The sequence below is a fragment of the Musa acuminata genome, chromosome BXJ3-1, assembly GCF_036884655.1.
Source record: "Musa acuminata AAA Group cultivar baxijiao chromosome BXJ3-1, Cavendish_Baxijiao_AAA, whole genome shotgun sequence".
NCBI classification, from domain to species: Eukaryota; Viridiplantae; Streptophyta; class Magnoliopsida; order Zingiberales; family Musaceae; genus Musa; species Musa acuminata.
Genome location: NC_088349.1, coordinates 3,191,508 through 3,211,190, shown reverse-complemented (window position 1 = coordinate 3,211,190; position 19,683 = coordinate 3,191,508). Strand labels below are relative to the sequence as shown.

The window sequence follows — 19,683 nt, the reverse complement described above, 5'->3', positions numbered from 1 at the left end:
ATGATGATGATGATGAGGAGGAGGAGGAGGAGGAGGAGGAGGAGCATTTCTGGAACTATAAATTGTGCAAAGTACTGAAAATATTGTTCTTTGTTTATAGAAAAAACTGATCATAGTAGATTTTCTACTAACAAAAAGTTTCAACTTAATGAAATTACTTTGAAGAAACAAGAAGAAAAAGTGAAATAAGAATGCGTTCTCTGTAGTCTGTGTAGAATCCAGCAATCTGTAAGACAAATGACAACTAAGAAAGAAAAATCTTAAGTCACAACAAACATGCCATTATTTTCTAATTGGCCATAGATGATTTTTTTATTAAGTGCATGAAAACTACATATACATCCTCCTCTGAGTTTGTTATGTTTTGGAGTGAAGACCTGCATCTCTTTCTCAAAGGATATAGATGGAAAGTACTTATTTGAAGATGTTTTCATTTTTTCAAAGGATAAAAAAATCTAAAATACAAATTTCTTGTAGAATTATGAAGATTAATCTTGTCACTGATTTTAAAATGTTTCCACTGAACAAAAGAGGCTTTTTTCATCAGAAAAGATGTAACTAAAATTTCTCATGCTGCCAAACACAATCTTAGAACTGCAGAATGAAAATAAAACCTGTCCTGTTCAATGGCATTTATCCAACTTTCAGATAGTGACCATTACTCCAAAATAAGTCCTTAAAATAAAAGCTCTGGTAGTTTGCTAGGATGACTCATATCTCATAAATGATTCAGGAAATGCCCCTTTCTTTGAAAGATAGAAAGACAATAAAAAAAGCTCTTAGATAAAGGCACAGATATTTTGCTAGGCTGCATCTTATGTCATCAGTGATATCAGGCAATGTCCCTTCTTTCAAAGACATCAAGGAAAGATAAAGGCTCTGATAGTTTGCTAGGCTGCCTCTTTCTTTCAAGGAAAAATAAAAGAGCTTGAAAGGCAGCCATCTTGCACCAGTAATTCCATTGTAGATGATAAATCACACAAAGATTTCAGGTTGGATCAATGCTTCTTTCTGCAAGGGAAAAAGGAATCTTGGCAGCCTGCCTGCTTCCACTAGTAATTCCACTTTGTGGAGACAAATCACACAAAGAATTCAGGTTGGATTAATGCATCTGTTTGAAAGGAAAAATAAAAACTTGAAAAGCACCGACCTTCCACCAGTAATTCCATTGTGGAGGATAAATCACACAAAGATTTTATGTTGGATCAGCTCATCTTTTTCCTAGGAAGAAAAAAAGCTTGAAAAGCTGCCACCTCTCACTAGAAATGCCATTGAGACTGTAGATAGATGCCTGCTTCCAAGTACAATGAACGTGGAGAGCTCCTGTTTCCCCTTCTTCCCAGTTTTAAGGATATGTTCCAAATCATTCACAACCATTGAGAGTGGAGTTCGGACAGTGGGGGACCCAACAAGACCCTGTTTCTTTTTTTACTACTAGATCTTTATCCAGCAACTTTTTCTCTTTCTTTCTTTCAAGCTTGCACTTTCAGTTGTTGAAGTCTTTTGACTCTTTTGCGAGGAAGGAATCTGAGGAATGGTGGATAAGAGCGACTTCAAAAAGGGCTTGAATGGTGGGGAACAATCCATGGGACTGTGGGAGGCCTCTTGTTTACAGTGCCTTCCCTGTGGAGCTTGACCTCAACTTTGCACTGCATTCCATGTGGAGCTACTGAAATGCAGCAATATGTGCAGCTTCTGAAATACTGCAATCAATGTTCAGAAAATGGCATGATGCATCAAACTGAAATACTGCAATCAATTGTTCTATTTTTCCAATTTTAGAATTACACATAATATTTATGAGAATGAATTTTGGTAAAATAGTAAGATTATTCCTTTTGACTTAGTCATTAGATTTGTGTCTAAATATGAGACATGGAAATGGTCTTCCTCATTGTAAGAATACCACCTACATTGATGAGAGACTATTCCATTGGGTTCCTACATGTATAAGAACAAAGAACAGAGACAAAACATCAACTGAACAGAAAGACACACACACACACACACACACACAGGTCTGTCTACTGTAAGCATGTTTATATCTTCAAGCCCCTCAATTGACTGTTTGAACTACTGAAATTTCTACTGAGAAAAGAAAATAGTTATGTGATTCTCTTCTTCCTTCTTTATGTGTGAATCACTTGCCATCAGGATTGGCTATAACTAGCTGAGTCTAATAAACTTCAGCAAAAAATTAGAGCTCAAACACCTCAAGTGTCAGTATCTATAACATCTGCAGCAGCTGGCTCAGAAGTAGATGATCAAATCAAGTAGAATTTGGAGAGAAAGACTTGTGTATTGTCTTTAAGCTAATCAACTTACTTGGCACCAGTCCTCCTGTTGACATAGTTAAGATCATGGAGGAACATGGCTGATATTGTTGTCTAATTTTTCAAACCAAGGGGGAATTTGTGATGATTTTTACGTCGTCGACGGTCCAACCAATTGGATCAAGATTCCGATTTTGTCTTTCTTTTTGTGAAATGACATGCGCCCAATTTCATATCTATTTTGTCTAATTGAATCAATATTTCGATTCGGCTCGATTGAAAAATATATGTTTTTAAATTACTTAAAATTATAAACTGATTAACTGATTTTGAATCGGTTCAATTAGGTAGATCCGAATCGATTTTGATACGATTTGAATTTGTTTGAACACCCCTAACTAATATTGCATGGATATGAGTGCATGAGAAGTGTATGACCTACAAATTTGGTTCAATGAGGCATAAATTGCATATGATTGTTTTTCTAAGAAATAAAGAAATAAATTGGCCGATAGTCTGATTATCGATTTTTTTAATCCTGTCGGCTATACATATTTACATAATACTCAATCTTTTTCTTTTTCATAACAAAAATATATATTTCTTAATTTCAATTTTAATTTTATGAAGTAGATCATAGACTTTTTTTGATGTGAATGATGCACTACATGATGCCTCCAATGAACCCCTAAATCTGAGGCCCAAAAGAGAGAAGGCCCAAATAGACCGGTTTAAGTTGGTCAGACGAATTGAGATTATGAACCAAACCGACCGGCTCGGTTCTCTACTGATTAATATCCAAGATGGTCCGCCGGCTCCTATATATACTGTTGCCACAGAAACCCCTAATCTGCCGGTCGATCGGGACAAGGAGCAGCGACGAGGTCGAGGGGCTTCTCCTGCCCGAAGGCCAATACCACGGCCTCGTTCGCCGACAACGGCGAAAGGCTCGGCACTTGTCGTGGCCATATTGGCGCTATGTGGTGCTTTGATGTCTATCTTGAGATTTTCCCGAGTCTTTCGTTCTTCGCCTTTCTTTTTGGTTGTGATACCCGTGTGAGGGAATGTTTTGATTCGTCCACTCATTTTGCTCTAGTTTTGGTTTATTGAAGATTTTGATTGGTTTATTTCATTATTTTGCACTTTTTGGCCACCATTTCTATCGCTTTCATGTTCTTAGTTCAACTTTTGTTTTTGATGGTATCACAACATGCCTTTTTTTCACATTAATTTTGGGCTTGAATTTTCCTGCTTGCAATAACTGGTCTGGTGTCTGGAAATGTATCGATTATGTCACTTTCACAGTCAAGCTGACGTTTGTTTTCCTTACGATGGATCAAGTGGCTTCACGGATGAATGTAAACAGCTATTTGTGGACCTTTAAACAGCATTATCAAAAGTTTGTAGAATCAGAGCTGCTAATGTTATTTTGCTTCTGATTTTTCGATAAACTTGCAATGGTTCATTGGGGATCTCGAGACTTAGACAATGAAATAGATGAATAATCATACACAGACTTTGCATTTTCTCTTTTTTGGCCATGCAGCTCGATGATCGTATTCATTTTTTGATGATATACGCTATTCTGAGAAATTTAAAGTGCTGATAAGATAGAATATGAGAGCTGCTAGTGCTGTTTTATTCATAATTTTTTGATCTTGCTATGGCTCATTGGGAATTTTAATTTACTTTCTTTTGCTGTCCGTGCAGCTCAATGATCGTATTCATGTCTTTGACAATATACGCTATTCTGAGGAAACTTGAAGTGCTGATAAGATACAGTATGAGAGCTGCTAATTCTGCCCGCTTTTGATGCCTCATTTGTGTCTTTAATCTGTAATTTAGGGGTTTTGCAATTAAATACTTGGATTTTTCTTAAAGGATGAATTATTAAAATAGTTTAAGATCTTGTAATAAACCATCAAAGTTTATATATATTATTTTTTAAAAAAATATTTTTTATATTATTTATCACAATCTTTATGAATTTTTTTTCTTCCTTTTTTTTGTTATGTGGTTCCCAATATTATATCTCTGGGCATGAAAACTTTAGCTAATGAACAATGTGAAACGTTTCATCTTTGATCAACATATGTACAATGTCATTACAAGGTTTTGCAATGTCAGTTTCTGAGGTCACCATAACGCTTCAGCTAATGATACATTATTATTATTTTTAACTATCCATCCTCTATCTATTCCCAAAAATATATTTCAATTAAGAATTCTCTGTTTTATCTCTGCATCTGTCGTTCTATTGTTTCAGAAGCTCCACCACTGGTGAACCGCGACGCCCGCGTCCCTTAGCTTCCCGTAGAGCACGAGGCACTCCCAGTACGCCCGCCGCCGGCCCCTCCTCGCCCCCCTCTCCTTCTCGTCCTCGTCCCACAACTGGTGATCGCACTCGAGGAAGAGCTCGTCGACCAGACCGATCGCTCCCTCCGCCATCGCTTCCTCCACCGCCCCCACCTCCGCCTTTACCACCACGTACTCCTCCTCCCGCACGTTCCTCTGCAGCCACTCTGCCAGCGATGATGATGTACCCTCCTTCGCCTCCGATCCCTCGTCGTCTCCCTCCTCCACCTCCACCCGGATCTCCTCGAAGGCGCGCCCCTTCTGGGGGTAGTTCCGCTCGAACCACGCCGTGCCGCTGCCTGCCTCCCCCTTTGCCGCCACCTCTACGAACACCCGCCGCGGGTACCCGTCCAGCTCGTCCCCCGTTAGCTGCGGCAGGTACCTCGCCCTCCGCCGCCACTCCCGCTGCATCGGCGGCTCCAGCATCGCGCTTTCCAGTCCTCTCAGAGATTTCTTCTTAGCTGCAGGCACCGCCAGTAGCCGTCGTAGCCTCATTCCCCCGTCGCCGCTGGCGAAGGACTTCCTCATCGCTACGACCGCATCGGAACCGATCCGCCCGACGTAGGCCGTGCGGTAGGTCGCCGGCGGGAGGAAGGAATCCGGCGGATTGGAACCTGATCGAACGGCCACGACGCCACCGGCCTTCAGGATCCGATCAATGCGACGGAAATCGACGGCAGAGGAGGAGAAAACGAAGTCGGTGGAGCTGTCCGGTAAGGTAGCGCTGCGATCGCCGGCGATCATGTCATCGAAGATGACGACGTTGCCCTCGGGCCGAAGGAGGCCGCGGCGCCTCAGATCCCGCAGGAGCGCCGGTAAGAAGGTATCGTCGCTGTCGACGGCCCCACCTACGTTGGCCCCGGGGAGGAGGGCTGCCTGGACGCAGGGGACGCAGAGAAGTGCAACGGCGAGGAGCGCCCACCGGGCAACGAGGCGGACGCGGAGATCAGACGGTCTCGTCATGAAACCTTCGCCGCCGAGGACAAGTCGCCGGACACCGCTCGGCTTCTTCATCGTGAACCTCCCCTCTTTTCCGGGCAAAGCGGTTGCGAGGGTGTGTTTTCTTTCAGGGAAATGAAGAGGGACGGAGGAGAAGCGATGAGATCACCGGGTGCACAAGCGGCCACTGGTGTGTTTCCGACGGACAACTGCCACGCTCGTGCTTTGAGATTGGAGGCAGAGGATCATCAGCTACTTGGACGGACACGATTGGCTCAGTCGCTTAGAGATGCGTGCGCTCAGTTCCACGCTTCCGTTCACAAGGTAAAATCCCCAAACTTCTTCTGATCTATTGAAATGCTCAATCGATTAATTGGGATGGAAGAGGTAGAGAGAGAGAGAGAGAGAGAGATTGGCGCCCTTGGATTTGGTGAAGAACACAGCAACTTTGATATACTTATATATAGGGTGGCATGTAGGGAGTATTTTTAGCAGAAGGGTGGGGTGAGGTGGGGAAAGCTGTTAAGCCAATAATGGCAGCTGGACAACAAGAGCAAAGCAGAGTTCGATGCGTGTCTCATTCGCTAGTCTAATTTAGGTGGGTGATCATTATTGGCGTGGTTAACGAAGATTTTAGGAGGGTTCATTGGTTAAATGCCTCTTACATCTGTTGATGATGGGTGACTATCAGTTCAATTGGAGTTGAGGTTTATACTAAAATTAAGGATACATCAATTTATGGATATTATCTTATAATTTATGGGGATAAAGTTATAATCTTTTCCGGTTTCACATCAACAAGAATTTTTGGCTATAATATTAGTGGGGGCTGAATCCATTTGTAACATTGTAATTGGGGTACGATCAATAAAAATCACTTATAAATCTTCTAAATTAGTTTAAGAATGATCATTGATGATTTATATTTTTTTAAGGATTAATATTGGTTCCTACCTTGATTTTTTTGTCTCATTGCGAGTAAAGCAAAAATAAACACTGTGAAAGAAGTTAAAATACAAGCTTCTTCTAGAGAACTCGTCCAAGTATTTATGCTGTCATGTCACATGGAATTATATATATATATATAGAAGAAAATTATAGAGGTTGGTAAGAAATTTCGCTTTCGTCGTAAGTAACATAATTAATAAATATTATTCAATGATTTAGAAATACATCTGGAAAAAAAGAAGTCTATTCCTCCACAGTACCTCTGTGGGACACGTGGGGAAATTCCGGCCCGTTTGCACCAGCAGCGGATAGACCTCGTCCTTTACCTGATCACCCACCCAAGACGACGCGTCACTTTCTCCACAAAGGCGGCGCATCACGATCCCAACCCCAGCCTTTCGATTACAGATGGACGTCTCTGATCCGGTCATAACCCGCGCTATGCGGTCAAAGGATCTCTGCGTGGGAACACCTTACACTCCCAATGACGATAAGTATAATCGTGCGGTCGTCGTTTCCCCCACCGCTCTGACGTGGTCGTCGTTATCCGACACTCATCATCTTATCTTATCATTTTCCTTCATGGTATTGCTCCTGTGTCTAGTTCAAGTCACCAAACACATAAGCCAAGCATACAACTTGTGTGTGCTGGTGGTCTCCATTGTCTAATGGATCCTACACTCTATCTAATTGGTCCCTCGAAACACTGCGTAGGAGATGATGCACATCTACCTAGAACTATACAATACTACTACTAATACTAATACTTATGGTAACATGAACCTCTCTACCACTACCAGTCCATCAACGTCGGCAACGCTACTGCCATGGCAAAAAGCTGCCATTCCTCTGCTGAGTCGCCCTCCACCGCCACCGCCACCGCCACCGCCAACAACAGCAGTGGTGTTAGTAACGCCACTGCTGCAGGTGCTCACTTACACAGCTCTCTCAAGTCTCTAAACAAAGCTTCTTATAAGATAACCAAACCCCTTCCCAAACACCCCAACCTTGGCCTGGTTAGGGAGCAGCAGGCGGCGCTTACAACTGGCGGCGGAGGAGCGCCGTCGCAGCCGCCGATCTACAACATCGACAAGAGCGACTTCCGCAGCCTCGTCCAGAAGCTCACAGGGTCGGCGACCCACCGCCACCAGCTCGGCCCTGCAGCGCCACCGCCTTCCGCACCCGGCCCTCCCCCTACTTCCCGGCTCCACCGCATTCGCCCGCCACCGCTCGCCCACCTCGCCCCCCGCCCGCTTCCCCTGGACTCATGGACCCGGCCTCCGCCGCTCTCGCCGCTACCACCGCTGCCCACCGTCAGCGCTGCGGCGGAATCGCCGATATCGGCATACATGCGCCGCCTGCAGAACGGCTGCCTGCCTGACATCCAGCCGTCTCTGACCGCCGCGCTGGTGCTCCCCCCGCTCGGCTCGCGACTGCCGTCCCCTGGGACGGCATACGAGATGATGGTGGCCCAGGGACTGGTGTTGCCGACATCACCTGTAGTGCAGCTGCCGAGCTCAATGTTGGGCGAGCCCTCACGCCACCAAATTTCCATCTCTTCTCCACTGGTCTTCGACGAAGGTATGTTAAGCCATCACTTGGGCTGAGTACTAATAGGATTCCACCCTCTTTTGTGTTCTTAGCTTTGTAAGCTGCATGTAAATACTGTGATCAACAAGTACTTGGACTCCTTTAGGACAGATCTGATGCTGTGTCCAAAGCAACAAAGAAGTGTTTTGTTTGTAAATGGATTACAATCATGTAAATCTCTGTGAAAAAGCTGGTTTTTAGTGTCAAAAATATGACTGGTCTCATCCTACAGTTCTTCCCAAAGGTGGTGAATATGTTTAGTGTTTGATGGGGAAAATATAAATTAAATCACCTTGCTCACAGGAATAAGATGTATCCATGTTCTCATGTGACCACCAACTTGATATGATTCCATGATTCTGACAATGTGGTCTTGTGATTGTTGTAAAATCTAGAAAGAAATCTTAGGAGTCTGACTCAAGTAGCATATGTTCTTCTCCTGTATGAAGATATCAGTGGTGAACAGGTGGATTCTTGCAGTGTCTTTTGGAAGATGAAGAATATAGATGAGATCAGCAAAATGCGTAAGCTTTGGTTTGGAACCTCTCGGGAACAAAAAGCCTAAAGAATGGTTAGGTTATGAATTTTATGTGACATTTGGGAGATGATAGGTAAGATTCTATCTTGTAATATGAATAAACTATATACAACGGTGGATTTTGCAGCTGAAAGATCAAAGTTAGCTTCCGGTTTCTGCTATGTTTCTAACCTATTGAATGCAAAAAGTGGCCTGAATTGGAAGTACCCCTATTTTATTTTGTGTTTCATATTTTCACCTCATCATTTTCTATAATGTTGATTGTCGAACCTTTCCTACTCATCACAATGGTCGATCTCGACTCGACCCCTTCGCCTCTCGAGCCTCATTGTTCATCATAATCGTTGGTACTTTCGTCTCTCGTCGTCGCTTAATTAAATAAATAAAGCAACTCAAGAAGGAGGTACTATCATGCAAGGAAAGTCCTGTGTGGCAAAAGTGGTGATACGAGTGAAAATAAGACCAAAGTGAACCAAAGTGATATAAAGTGAGGGACAAAAGCAAGGCAACGAGCATGATGATGAGGGGCCTACGAGAATTACAAGAGGATGACGATAAGCAAAGCAAAGGTGAGAAGGATGACGATAAAAAGTCTTACGAAGACGATGAAGGAGATTTATAAGATTCTAGAAAATAAAGGACATCATTTAAGAAAAAATAAAAACAATGATATGTTCTAGAAAAAGTCTAAAAATAAGGTTTTTCAAGAAAATTATCCATCATATATAAAGAAACTGATTAAACATAATCCCTTTTTTTATTCATAATACCTTAAAATATAAAAATAATTTTTTTATTATTTATAATATAAATTTTATCAATTTTATATTTTCTTTCTTCCCCCCACAATCGATTATTAGAGTCATCATCAATTATGGATGAGGAGAAGAAAAATTAGAGGATGAAGAGGAGAAAAATGTTCTTTCAATATATTTACAAAGGGATAGTCTAAAAATATTAAAAACATTTAAAATAATATTATAAATAATAAAATAAGGGTTACAATTAGTAATCTCTTATATTAACCTACAGTACATCACCAACATCTATGAGACTTATCTTTCATCATTCACTCGTTTAAATCATTCGGCGTTCGAGGAAATGCTCGAGAGAACCGCTCCGCCCGCGTGAGGCCCTCGCCCTTTTCCGCGAGGCCGTCTCCGACGCTCTCTCCATCTCAACCGTCCTCAACTCTTGCACCTCGCTCTTGATCACGAGGACCGGGGAAAATGCTTGCACCTGACCCTCCGAGATCACTCTTGTGGGGCGCGTGCGCTCGCAAGCTCGAGAGGTGTTCGATCGAATGCACGAAAGGGACAATGTTGCTTGTATGGTGATGCTAAAGGCCTTTTCTGATAGAGATCTCTTCAATTCGTCATGTAAACCATGTTCAGATCGTCATGTAAACCATGTTCCTATGTCGTCCACATTCGTTGACTAAATCTTGGCATTGTAGCGAGGTGCTGTTCGTTGATGCAGTACCTTAAATGCAACGCAACCCTTCGAGGTAGTGCGCTGGAAAGGAGAGCAGGAGGAATCTAGTTTTACTTTCCGATGGGCATATATGCCATGGCAGATGGGGAGGGAAAGAATAAAAAACCTTGTGACCTCTGGTGAAGGCTCTTCCGCAAGGCCATGGCCATCGATGGACTTTGAAGTAGACAGCATGTCGAGCAGGAAGAACACAAGCGTGAAGTGCAGCAGCTGCGGCGCGCGCCTGGTCGTGCCGCCGCAAGCTCAGACCATCTGTTGCGCCGCCTGCCGCGCCACCACTAACGTGGGGAGGTCCCGAGACCCGGTCCGGCAAGCTGTGGGCATCGTCAAAGCCGTGGTGCTGAACATCTGCAGCAGCATCAGCTCCCTGAGCTCCTCGTCGTGGAGCAGCGGGTCGAGCTCTTACGGGTACCCGACGATGGGTCAGCCGTCGAGCTTTCCCCGGGTTCGTGGGAAGAAGAGGGCGGTTCTCGTCGGCATAAGCTACGCTGGGCGGCAGTACGAGCTCAAGGGGACGGTGAATGACGTCAACTGCATGCGGTACATGCTGACTGAGAAGTTCGGGTTTCCAGCGGAATGCATCCTGGTGCTCACCGGTACGGAATTCCTCCATGGAACCAAGTCGAACACCATTGTTCCCGTCTCAAACAGAGTCGTTCCTTTTCCTGTCGCATGCAGAAGGGGAGAGGGACCCGAACCGGGTGCCGACGAAGGAGAACTTGCGGGCGGCGATGCGGTGGCTGGTGAGCGGGTGCGTGGCCGGTGACTCCCTGGTGTTCCACTTCTCGGGCCACGGCGTCCAGAGGCTGGACTCCAGCGGCGACGAGATGGACGGCTTCGACGAGGCGCTCTGCCCCCTGGACTTCGAGTCCAACGGCACCATCATGGACGACGAGATCAACGACACGCTCGTCCGGCCGCTCCGCCGCGGCGTCAAACTCCACGCCCTCGTCGACGCCTGCCACAGCGGCACCATCCTCGACCTCCCCTACCTCTGCCGGCTGTCCAGGTGATGAACTACACACAACATACATGCATGATTGCAGCATATACATGATCGGGGTTGCTTTGAGCAGGGCGGGGTATTACCAGTGGGAGAATCACACCGCACCATCAGGCGTATACAAAGGCACGAACGGAGGATTGGCTATATTGATCAGTGGCTGCGATGACCACCAGACCTCAGCGGACACCTCGGTGAGTGCATGCTTCACCTCTCCTTCACGTAAGAGTGTTCTGTAACCAGTAAACAGCGACTCCATGTGATCACATCACTGCAATCTCAACTCCTACTGCAGGCATTTGCAGGCTCGGCTTCCACGGGTGCCATGACCTACAGCTTCATACAAGCTATCGAAAGTGAACCAGGAACTACCTATGGTCGCTTGTTGACGGCCATGCGCGCCGCAATTCGTGCGTCCGGCATAGGCATTAGCATCAATGGCCCAATTGCTTCTCTTATGAGGAAAGTGTTCAACTTCGGGTCAACTCAGGTAAAGCTTCTCATGAAACAAAGCCCCCTTTCTTGCTTCCCTTCTCTCTCTCTCTCTCTCTCTCTCTCTCTCTCTCTCTCATCTTTGATGAATGTTGATGCCATAGGATGCCAATGCCATATGATAAGCATTAGGAACTCGAGTAGATATTGTGGCATTGGGTGATGAGGAGCTCTAATTTGATCTGTTTGCCGAGCTATTCACTGAGTCGATCGCATGAAGCTCTGTTGTATCGCTTTCTCTCAAGTTTTGGTCGTATAGCATATTAATGTGAGCTTAATTTGGCTTGCAGGTGCCTCAGCTATCTTCCTCGGAGATGTTTGACATCTACCGCAAGCCATTTCTCCTGTAACGCCACTGCCTTTCATATTAATATGTATTCGTCTCATGATAGAACTTGAGGATGTTTCTTTAAATTTATAGAATATTAACCATCTTCAATGGCATGCCATGGCTTCTCATAGGATTGCATATCTTATTATAGTGACAAAGAAATGGATTTGCTTCTTCCTGTAATAGAGAAGTAAATTTGTTTCTTCCTGAATTTGCTTTATCAACTGAGAAAATACAGAATCTTTTACACATCAAGTGACCCTTTATATGAACAAAAGATATATTCTTTTAATTTGATTTGTCTCTCCGTGTTGCTAATGGCCTCTGAGTTCTTTATCCCTGATATAAAGGAATACCTCGGCACATGAGGTATTGAGGGGCGGAGTGCAGCAGCTAGACTTCTGATCGAACTTCCATGTTCATGCTGTGGTAGAGTACCCACCTTCTTCTCCGGGGAGGTGTCGATGGGAATGTGCTGCTCATCCAACGCCCGGTAAAATCAATCGGGTTTTGGCGATGGACTTAGAGGAGCGAGAGGAGTATCGTTCATCCATGTCGAACAAGTTGAGTGAGCTGGGTTAGGAGGAGAATTGGTGATCTGCATGATCTCAGCCATCGACAACATCGGGGGTTAATTATATGTTATCTAGACCTCTTTAGTATTTTGATCCTTAAATTTAAAAAAAATTATATTTAAATTTTTATAATTATGAAAGTAAAACATTTAATCTCGTTTACCCTAACGTTATCGACTTTACTGACGGAAAATACAACACGTGTGTGGATGAAACAAAAACGATAGATAAAGAGGTAATTTTAATGATACTGACAAACGATGATGCCATGGGTGGTTGTTATGATGGTGATCGGTCTTATTGATATCAATTCGAATATCGACAATGAGAAGGAAAAGGAGGCAGAGCGATAAGGCATTTGTGTCGATGCCGGAAGGGAAAGATGAGAGAGGTGAGGTATTTGCGTTGATGGCCGACCGCTTTGCCTCCTTTTCCTCTTCTGATAATGTGGTGCAACATTGATGCAAAGGAAGCAATGCAACGTCGCATCGAACGATATGGTAGTCAACTAGAACAAAGATGAGGTAGTGGGATATGACACCGGAGGAAGAAGGGGCAAGTGAGGCATTTGCATCAATGCTGCACCGCTCTTCTTCCTCTTCCAATGATGTGGTGGTCGACGAGAAAGAAGAAGAGACAGAGAGAGACAATATTGATGCAGAGGAGGTAGTGTGGCATCACATCAAACGATGTAGTAATTTTCGAGAATGAAAAAGAGGCAGAGCGATACAACACCGACGTAGAGAAGGCAATGTAGTGACACACCAAACGATCTGGTGGTCTACGAGAACAAAGAGAAGGTAGAGCAGTGTGGTGCTAGAGGAGAAATAGGAGGCAAGTGAGGCATATATGTTGGCATCGCATTGCTTTGCCTCCTCTTCCTCTTCTGGCGATATAGTGGTCAACGAGAATAAAGAGGTGGCAGAGCAATGCAGCATTGACGTAGAAGAGGTAGTACGACACTGCACCGAATGATGCGGTGGTCAATGAGAACAAAGAGGAAGTAAAGCAGTATGAAATTGATACAGAGGAGGCAAAGTGGTGCAGCACCGACATAGAGGAGGCAGTGCAATGCTACACTGAACAATGTAGTGGTCAGTAAGAACGAAAAGAAGGCAGAGCGGTGTGATGCCGACACAGAGGAGGCAGTACGGCACCACACTGAACAATGAGATGGTCAGCAAGAATGAAGAGGAAGTAGAGTGGTACAGCACCGACACAAATGCCTCGTCTGTCTCCTCTTCCTACTTCGGCATCACACGACTCTTCACATGCCTCCTCTTCCTCATTTGATGTCGACGCGGATGCATAGCGATACCGAATGAGTAAGAGAAGGCAGAGAGTGGTGCGATGTCGACGTAGATGTCTCATCTCCCTCCTATTTCTCCTCCGACGTCAACACAGATGTCTCATCACTCTTCCTCTTTATCATTGATGTTTGGATCAATATTAGCATAGCAAGGTTGATCATCGCATCGTTCTCGCAAACCACCACCACAATAATCACCCATGGTGTTATCGTCTGTCACCACCGTTAAAATTACCTTTTTGTCTATCATTTTTATGTCATTCATATATATGTTGTATCTTGTATTAGTAAAATCGATAACGTTGAAATAAATAAGATTAAATATTTTATTTTTATAATTATAAAAATTTTAATATAATTTTTTTAAAATCTAGACTGAAATACTAAAAAGATTTAACTACAAAGAATAATATAATAATATATAATTAACCTCGGTCAGAGTGAAGACCGGTAAAGTAAACAGTGGGAGGGTTCGTCACTAGAGGTTTGACTCCTTGATCAAAGAGAGTTAGGGACGATGTTGCAGGATCTTCACGTGTTCAGGTGAAATTGACTAGATTATTTTACGACATGTTTGCTCTCTTCGGAGCCAACTTGGGTTCTTAGTTTTGTACATTAACTGTAGTCATAGCCAAACATGAAGAAATATGATAACCTGTGCATACATTATCAGGTAATCAACAATAGATTGATGATACTCCATCCTGTTACAGTGTAAGGATTGAAAGAAGCTCTCTAGGAAGCTTGCAATAAGCAAAGCACAATCTAGCTTTAGCTGCAACTAAAATGATCAAACTGGAAAAATACAGCAAGCAGTCCTACCAACGAATGAACCTTTTACTGTAAAGAGTGTAGAAATCCTATTTCTTTTGGGACATTCTTGTCTCTGTGCAGATGAAAAACTACTGGAAAACAATGGCAACCTCAAAAGTTAATGCCTTCTAGGAATCAAACAATTATCTGTAATCAGCAACATCTCACTGGGAATGGAAGCATTTATATGTAACCTGGATGGGCATAAGTACTACATTTCCAGGTTTGGCAGCATCGCAGCTTGGGTGTACGCCTTTATATAATAATCTACTCGGGCTTTTCTCCGTGATGGAAATCAGTAATCAACATCAAGTCATAGAAACAAAGCATATTTATGCCATTAGTCGAACCACATTGTTATCTCTGTTCGGTGCTTCCGTGGTTAATTGCCTTGCCACTGCTTGTGAATCTTTAGCCTTCCTAGCAACAAAACATCAACTGCCTCCTTATTGTTCATTTACCTGAATAGAATTTATGGGAGATCTTGATATTTGTAGATGTCCTCCTAAATATAGTTACAAAAAGAACAACAGAATTTGTCATCAAGGAATGCAAAGGTTCTAAGAAGCAAACCTTCCACGGCCATCATTCGCAACAATGACGAGTCCACTATCTGCAGTGACATCTTTGGAATGTATGTAAGGATTGGACTGCAAAAGTGATTTGAGGTTCTCGTTGCCAAAAGCTTGGAAAACAGCTTATGTCCACCAAATCTTGGAACACCTGATAAATGTGGAAGGAAAAAATTCAAGATTCATGTGAGTGCTTGTTGAATCAAAAATGGAGTAAATTGAATGCAAAAGATGCAAACATGAAGAAAGAATGCCTTTTCCTTTGAGATGAAATCTTTTGTAGGGTTCTTGATTAAGAAAATAAATCTCTTAATTAGCAAATGATTCACCAAATACATAGAGTTTCAACAGAAGGCATGTGAGAAGATACAGAAAAGAATAACTTGCCAGAAATGGAGGGCATAAAGGAAAATTAAGGGGGCATGAGAATAAGAATAACAAATCCCAAAGGAAATTTGGTGCTTTTGAACTAAAACCATGACATCTGCAAACTAATCTAAGTTCAAGCTTGAGATGAGCTCACACTTCAGCAACTGTTTATTACAGGAAGCCAGATGTTGATAATCAATTACCAAAGAAGGGTGTTTTTATCATACAACAAAAGCTTATACATGTTATGCTTCCTGGTAGACATAATTAGCACATTATTTAAGCAAAGGCTTCCATAAGAACCTGGCATGTTTGAAACAAAACCACCTCTAGTCTCAATGCTTTCATGGACCTTGTTTAAGATTTCAATTCCCACAATGACTTGGTGAAAAACTATTTCCATCTGCAAAAGTGAAGCCGATCTAAGGATAATGATAAAGGTAGGCCCAGAGAGTATTTAGGATTTTTTATGAGTTCCTGAAGATGCTTGTACTAGAATGTACATGAGAGGGAAATAGGTGTAACTTCATCGGGGTTGCTGCTCATATGCATATACAAGAACAAGAATGTAAATGAGAGAAAAAGATTTAAGTCAGTGATTGGTTTTAACCAAAATGGCCAACTTAGAACTAACAAATAATCTACATGAAAGCTGACTAAAAGCAATTGATGGCTTACCTGTAAAAGTATATGGTATGACTGAGACAAGTGTGAGGATGTTATTGCATACCATATACTTTTACAGTCACTAATGATGCATTGTGTGAGAGATTTTAACATCTTTCTCAACAAAGATGAACCACATAGGAGAACAAGCTTTTCCATGTCATGAAAACTATATCAGTGTGTATTCGTGTTCCTCAAGGTTTTCCAACACATCCATGAACCATGGCTGTTCCACGAATATGAGGCACAATCGTCAGCCAGATGCACACCTCATAAGCATTTGAAGCTTGCAGTACAAGATCTTTTCAAAAAACACAAGAACAGAAGCTTACCAATCGCAGCAAAGTTGCTCTACAACCACAGATTGCACCAGAGACAAGAATTCTGCTAAAAAAAATGCAACTCATATGATGCTCATGTATCATCTATGTGGATGCCACATAAACCATGGAAGCCTCAAATATCGAGCTTCTTATTGGATATCACGCCATCACCAACATATAATGAAACTAGTGTGACCCCTCTTTTGCACATGGATAACAGATTGTGATCCCTATTTGCTAATCCTCCTAACAGCATCCAGTTTCTGGTTTTGGGAGATGTGTCATCTGCCACAACTGAGGTGGAGAGACATTGATGTGTCATCTGCCACATCATATATATGTATATCCCAAGGTTTGTAAAGTTCAGGTAGATTGCAATGCACAAAATTAAACTGACGAGCTAATCTTTCAAACCCTGCAGAGACCACTAAAACCATTTTGCCGGAAAGAGAACCACATTCCACTTTACATACCCAACAGCAAATGTGCAGATCTGCCAGAATCCCAACCTTAATTGCATTTGAACTTATACAAAGTTGGTGAATCACAAAAATAGCCTTAACCATGCCCTGTCCCAATGAGATTCTGTCATGGAATGGTTTTCATCACAAGAAGTGCATGCACCACTTAGAACACGAATACCAATCTACACATGAGCTGTTGATTATTTAAATATCAGAAACTTGCTGACATTTCTCTTTGACTCATCGGACAGAATTTGCCAACCATCGCATTGAGCTTTATGAGGAACATAGGCAATCTTTTCAACTTGTTGCTCAAGTATTTATGTCCTGCTTAAGTTATGGTGCTGTTGTCCTTAACAAAGCTAAGTGCTCCCTTTGAAATCCTCTCAGAAAGTTCTGATGCAGTCGAATACCTATTGTTCTCATAGCATGCATTTATAAATGCAGCGTAGGTTATGCGGTCAATGCTGTGATCTTCATCCAACAATTTGTTGATGAACATGCCTGCTGCATCTACGTGTCCCTCAAAGCCGAGCTTCCTAACTAAGATATTGGCTGTGCGAGTCCATTGTTTTTTGTCTAGCCTCTCCAATACTGATAAAGCAACGTTTGATTTTTGCCTCTTGCAATATTCATAAGCCAATGTAATGCGACTAACTTCACAGGGAACCAGACCTTTGTCTAACATGGCCTCATATAATGCCCTTGCCTCATCCAGCCTAGACTCTTTGCAGAGACCACTGACCAAAGCACCATATGTTATTGCATCAGCTGAACATCCATGCTGGATCATCTTCTCAAAAACCCTCAAAGCAGAAGTTACTTTTCCAACCCTACAATACCCACCGATCATCGATGTATATGTTTGTTTTGTAGGAACTAACTCTAACTTGAGACATCTTTCAAACAACCTCTCGCTCTCTACCATGTTCCTTTGCTTGCAAAATGCAGCAATTAAGGTGGTATATGTGTGAATATCTGGATGGCAGCCTGCGTCAACCATCTCATCAAATAATTCCATAGCTCGAGAAGAGTGGTCTCGCTTGCAATGCTCACTTATAAGAATAGTATATGTAAATTTATCCATCTGCAACCCCTTGTTTGAAGCCTCTTGAAGCAATCTATAAGCCTCTTGAATCCTTCCCTTTTTGCAGAGCCCATGGATAACAGCATTATATGTGCAAATATTTGGAAGACAACTGTCACTGGTCATTTGATCCTTCAATTCATAAGCCCGCTCCAGATTCCCAGCTTTACAGTGTCCATCAATCAGAGTGGTATAGGTGTTGGTGTTGGGTGTCAAACCCTGCTCCCGCATTCTCGTCAGCAACATTTCTGCCCGATTAAGCTTGCTCTCCTTGCAGTAACCTCTGATCATGGCTGTGTAAGTGCAAACATTCGGCTTGTATGAGTTGCTCCGCACAAGCTTCAGGAACAACCTGAAAGCCCGATCAGTCCATCCAATCTTGCAAAGCCCATCAATCAAGGCTGTGTGTGTATAAACATTCGGCTTTAACCCCCTCCCCACCATTTCCTCAAGCACCTGAAATCCCTGCTTCACGCTGCCCCTCTTGCACAGCGCATCAATCAGAGTCGTGTAATTGATCACATTCGGAGCCAGACCGATCTCCAGCATCTTGCGGAAGAACCTGAAGACCCAACTGACGCAACCCTTCTTGCAAAATGCATCCACCACCAGCGTGCATGTAACGTTATCGATTCCATGACCTCTCTCCTCCACCGTTCTCAACAGCCTCTCCACATCAGAAACGCGGCCCTGCCTGCAATAAGCGGCGATCATCGTCTTGAAACTGCACGAATTGGGATACATTCCATTCGCCGGCATTTCAGCAAACAGCTGCTCCGCATATTCAATCAAGCCCGAACCAACCGCCACCCTAAGAACCAAATTCATGGTGTGGATGCTGATGGGCAGCCCCTGGCTGCGCATCTCGAAAACCATGTCGACGGCCTCCTTCAGCCTGCCAACCTCGGAAAAACTCACAGCCATGCAGCTCATGACTTCCTGCGCCTTCTCCAAGTTACCGAGGTCGACCAAGGAGCACGCGGCCGTGACGTAGAACCGCAAGAAATGCCTGAACTGGGGCCGGGCGACCGCCCAGCGGAAGAAGCTGAAAGCCACCATGGATCCCTCCGTCTCCGCGAGGAGGGCAACGGCGGCCACCGCCTGCTCATCTGTGAGGTCGACATGCAGGGACCGGAGTTTCTGGTTGCCGTCTTCGTAGGTCTGGGAGATCAGATTGCAGACCTCGGAGACTGTGAGCGGAGGGTTTTGCGGTGTAAAGGTGGGATCTTGGGAGGGTTGGCGGGGTAAAACGAGGTCGGCGAAAGGCCTGGTCTTGTTGGTGCGGGCGCAGTAGTAGCGGAAATGAGGAGCGAGCAAGTGGCAGAACAAGCGCATGCTTTCGCGATTTGGCGACTAACTTCTTCGAAACGAGTATATATATATATATATATATATATATATATATATATATATATATATATATATATATATATATATATATATATATATATATATATATATATAATGGGTATGCCATCTAATTTATCCGGTAACTTGTTGCAGCCATCCTAACCGCCATCGAACCTCTTCAGCCATTCCCTG

The 19,683-nt window shown here is 43.4% G+C and overlaps 4 protein-coding genes and 2 non-coding genes across 7 annotated transcripts; 4 read left to right on the top strand and 2 right to left on the bottom strand.

The window, feature by feature from the left end:
• The first annotated feature begins 3,817 nt into the window (after window positions 1-3,817).
• LOC135630092 (small nucleolar RNA U54) lies at window positions 3,818-3,899 on the top strand. Its single transcript, XR_010493617.1, has one exon. It is a non-coding gene; the product is annotated as a small nucleolar RNA U54 (small nucleolar RNA).
• An 82-nt stretch (window positions 3,900-3,981) lies between these two features.
• LOC135630093 (small nucleolar RNA U54) lies at window positions 3,982-4,065 on the top strand. Its single transcript, XR_010493618.1, has one exon. It is a non-coding gene; the product is annotated as a small nucleolar RNA U54 (small nucleolar RNA).
• Window positions 4,066-4,535: 470 nt separating this feature from the next.
• Window positions 4,536-5,642, bottom strand: LOC135628322 (uncharacterized). Its single transcript, XM_065134930.1, has one exon. The coding sequence runs from the start codon at window positions 5,640-5,642 to the stop codon at window positions 4,536-4,538; it is 1,107 nt and encodes a 368-aa protein (XP_064991002.1).
• A 348-nt stretch (window positions 5,643-5,990) lies between these two features.
• LOC135629556 (VQ motif-containing protein 9-like) lies at window positions 5,991-10,223 on the top strand. The gene is made up of 2 exons (XM_065137090.1): window positions 5,991-8,096; window positions 10,100-10,223. Exons 1-2 carry the CDS (start codon window positions 7,343-7,345, stop codon window positions 10,183-10,185), a joined length of 840 nt encoding a protein of 279 aa, XP_064993162.1. The 5' UTR covers window positions 5,991-7,342; the 3' UTR covers window positions 10,186-10,223.
• LOC135629555 (metacaspase-1-like) lies at window positions 10,220-12,475 on the top strand. Of its 2 annotated transcripts, none has more exons than XM_065137088.1 (6): window positions 10,220-10,733; window positions 10,816-11,146; window positions 11,214-11,334; window positions 11,436-11,630; window positions 11,923-11,978; window positions 12,397-12,475. In XM_065137088.1, the coding sequence occupies exons 1-6, from the start codon at window positions 10,220-10,222 to the stop codon at window positions 12,458-12,460; spliced, it is 1,281 nt and encodes a 426-aa protein (XP_064993160.1). In that variant the 3' UTR covers window positions 12,461-12,475. The 2 variants fall into 2 exon arrangements, with proteins under 2 accessions (XP_064993160.1, XP_064993161.1); XM_065137089.1 differs by lacking the exon at window positions 12,397-12,475 and adding an exon at window positions 12,314-12,383.
• Window positions 12,476-14,485: 2,010 nt separating this feature from the next.
• LOC103989665 (pentatricopeptide repeat-containing protein At4g19890) lies at window positions 14,486-19,477 on the bottom strand. Its single transcript, XM_009408590.3, has 3 exons — window positions 16,600-19,477; window positions 15,234-15,383; window positions 14,486-15,121 (listed from the first exon to the last, which is right to left on the bottom strand). The coding sequence occupies exon 1, from the start codon at window positions 19,474-19,476 to the stop codon at window positions 17,386-17,388; it is 2,091 nt and encodes a 696-aa protein (XP_009406865.2). The 5' UTR covers window position 19,477; the 3' UTR covers window positions 14,486-15,121; window positions 15,234-15,383; window positions 16,600-17,385.
• Window positions 19,478-19,683: the final 206 nt, after the last annotated feature.

Excerpts from the sequence above, each read along its gene's own strand:
- LOC135628322 (XM_065134930.1), bottom strand. The coding sequence starts at position 5,642 with ATGAAGAAGCCGAGCGGTGTCCGGCGACTTGTCCTCGGCGGCGAAGGT.
- LOC135629556 (XM_065137090.1), top strand. The coding sequence starts at position 7,343 with ATGGCAAAAAGCTGCCATTCCTCTGCTGAGTCGCCCTCCACCGCCACC. Across the intron at positions 8,097-10,099 it reads TCCACTGGTCTTCGACGAAG|CGAGGTGCTGTTCGTTGATG; the intron begins GTATGTTAAGCC and ends TTGGCATTGTAG.
- LOC135629555 (XM_065137088.1), top strand. The coding sequence starts at position 10,220 with ATGGGGAGGGAAAGAATAAAAAACCTTGTGACCTCTGGTGAAGGCTCT. Across the intron at positions 11,631-11,922 it reads TCAACTTCGGGTCAACTCAG|GTGCCTCAGCTATCTTCCTC; the intron begins GTAAAGCTTCTC and ends TTTGGCTTGCAG. Across the intron at positions 11,979-12,396 it reads TACCGCAAGCCATTTCTCCT|AGTACCCACCTTCTTCTCCG; the intron begins GTAACGCCACTG and ends ATGCTGTGGTAG.
- LOC103989665 (XM_009408590.3), bottom strand. The coding sequence starts at position 19,476 with ATGCGCTTGTTCTGCCACTTGCTCGCTCCTCATTTCCGCTACTACTGC.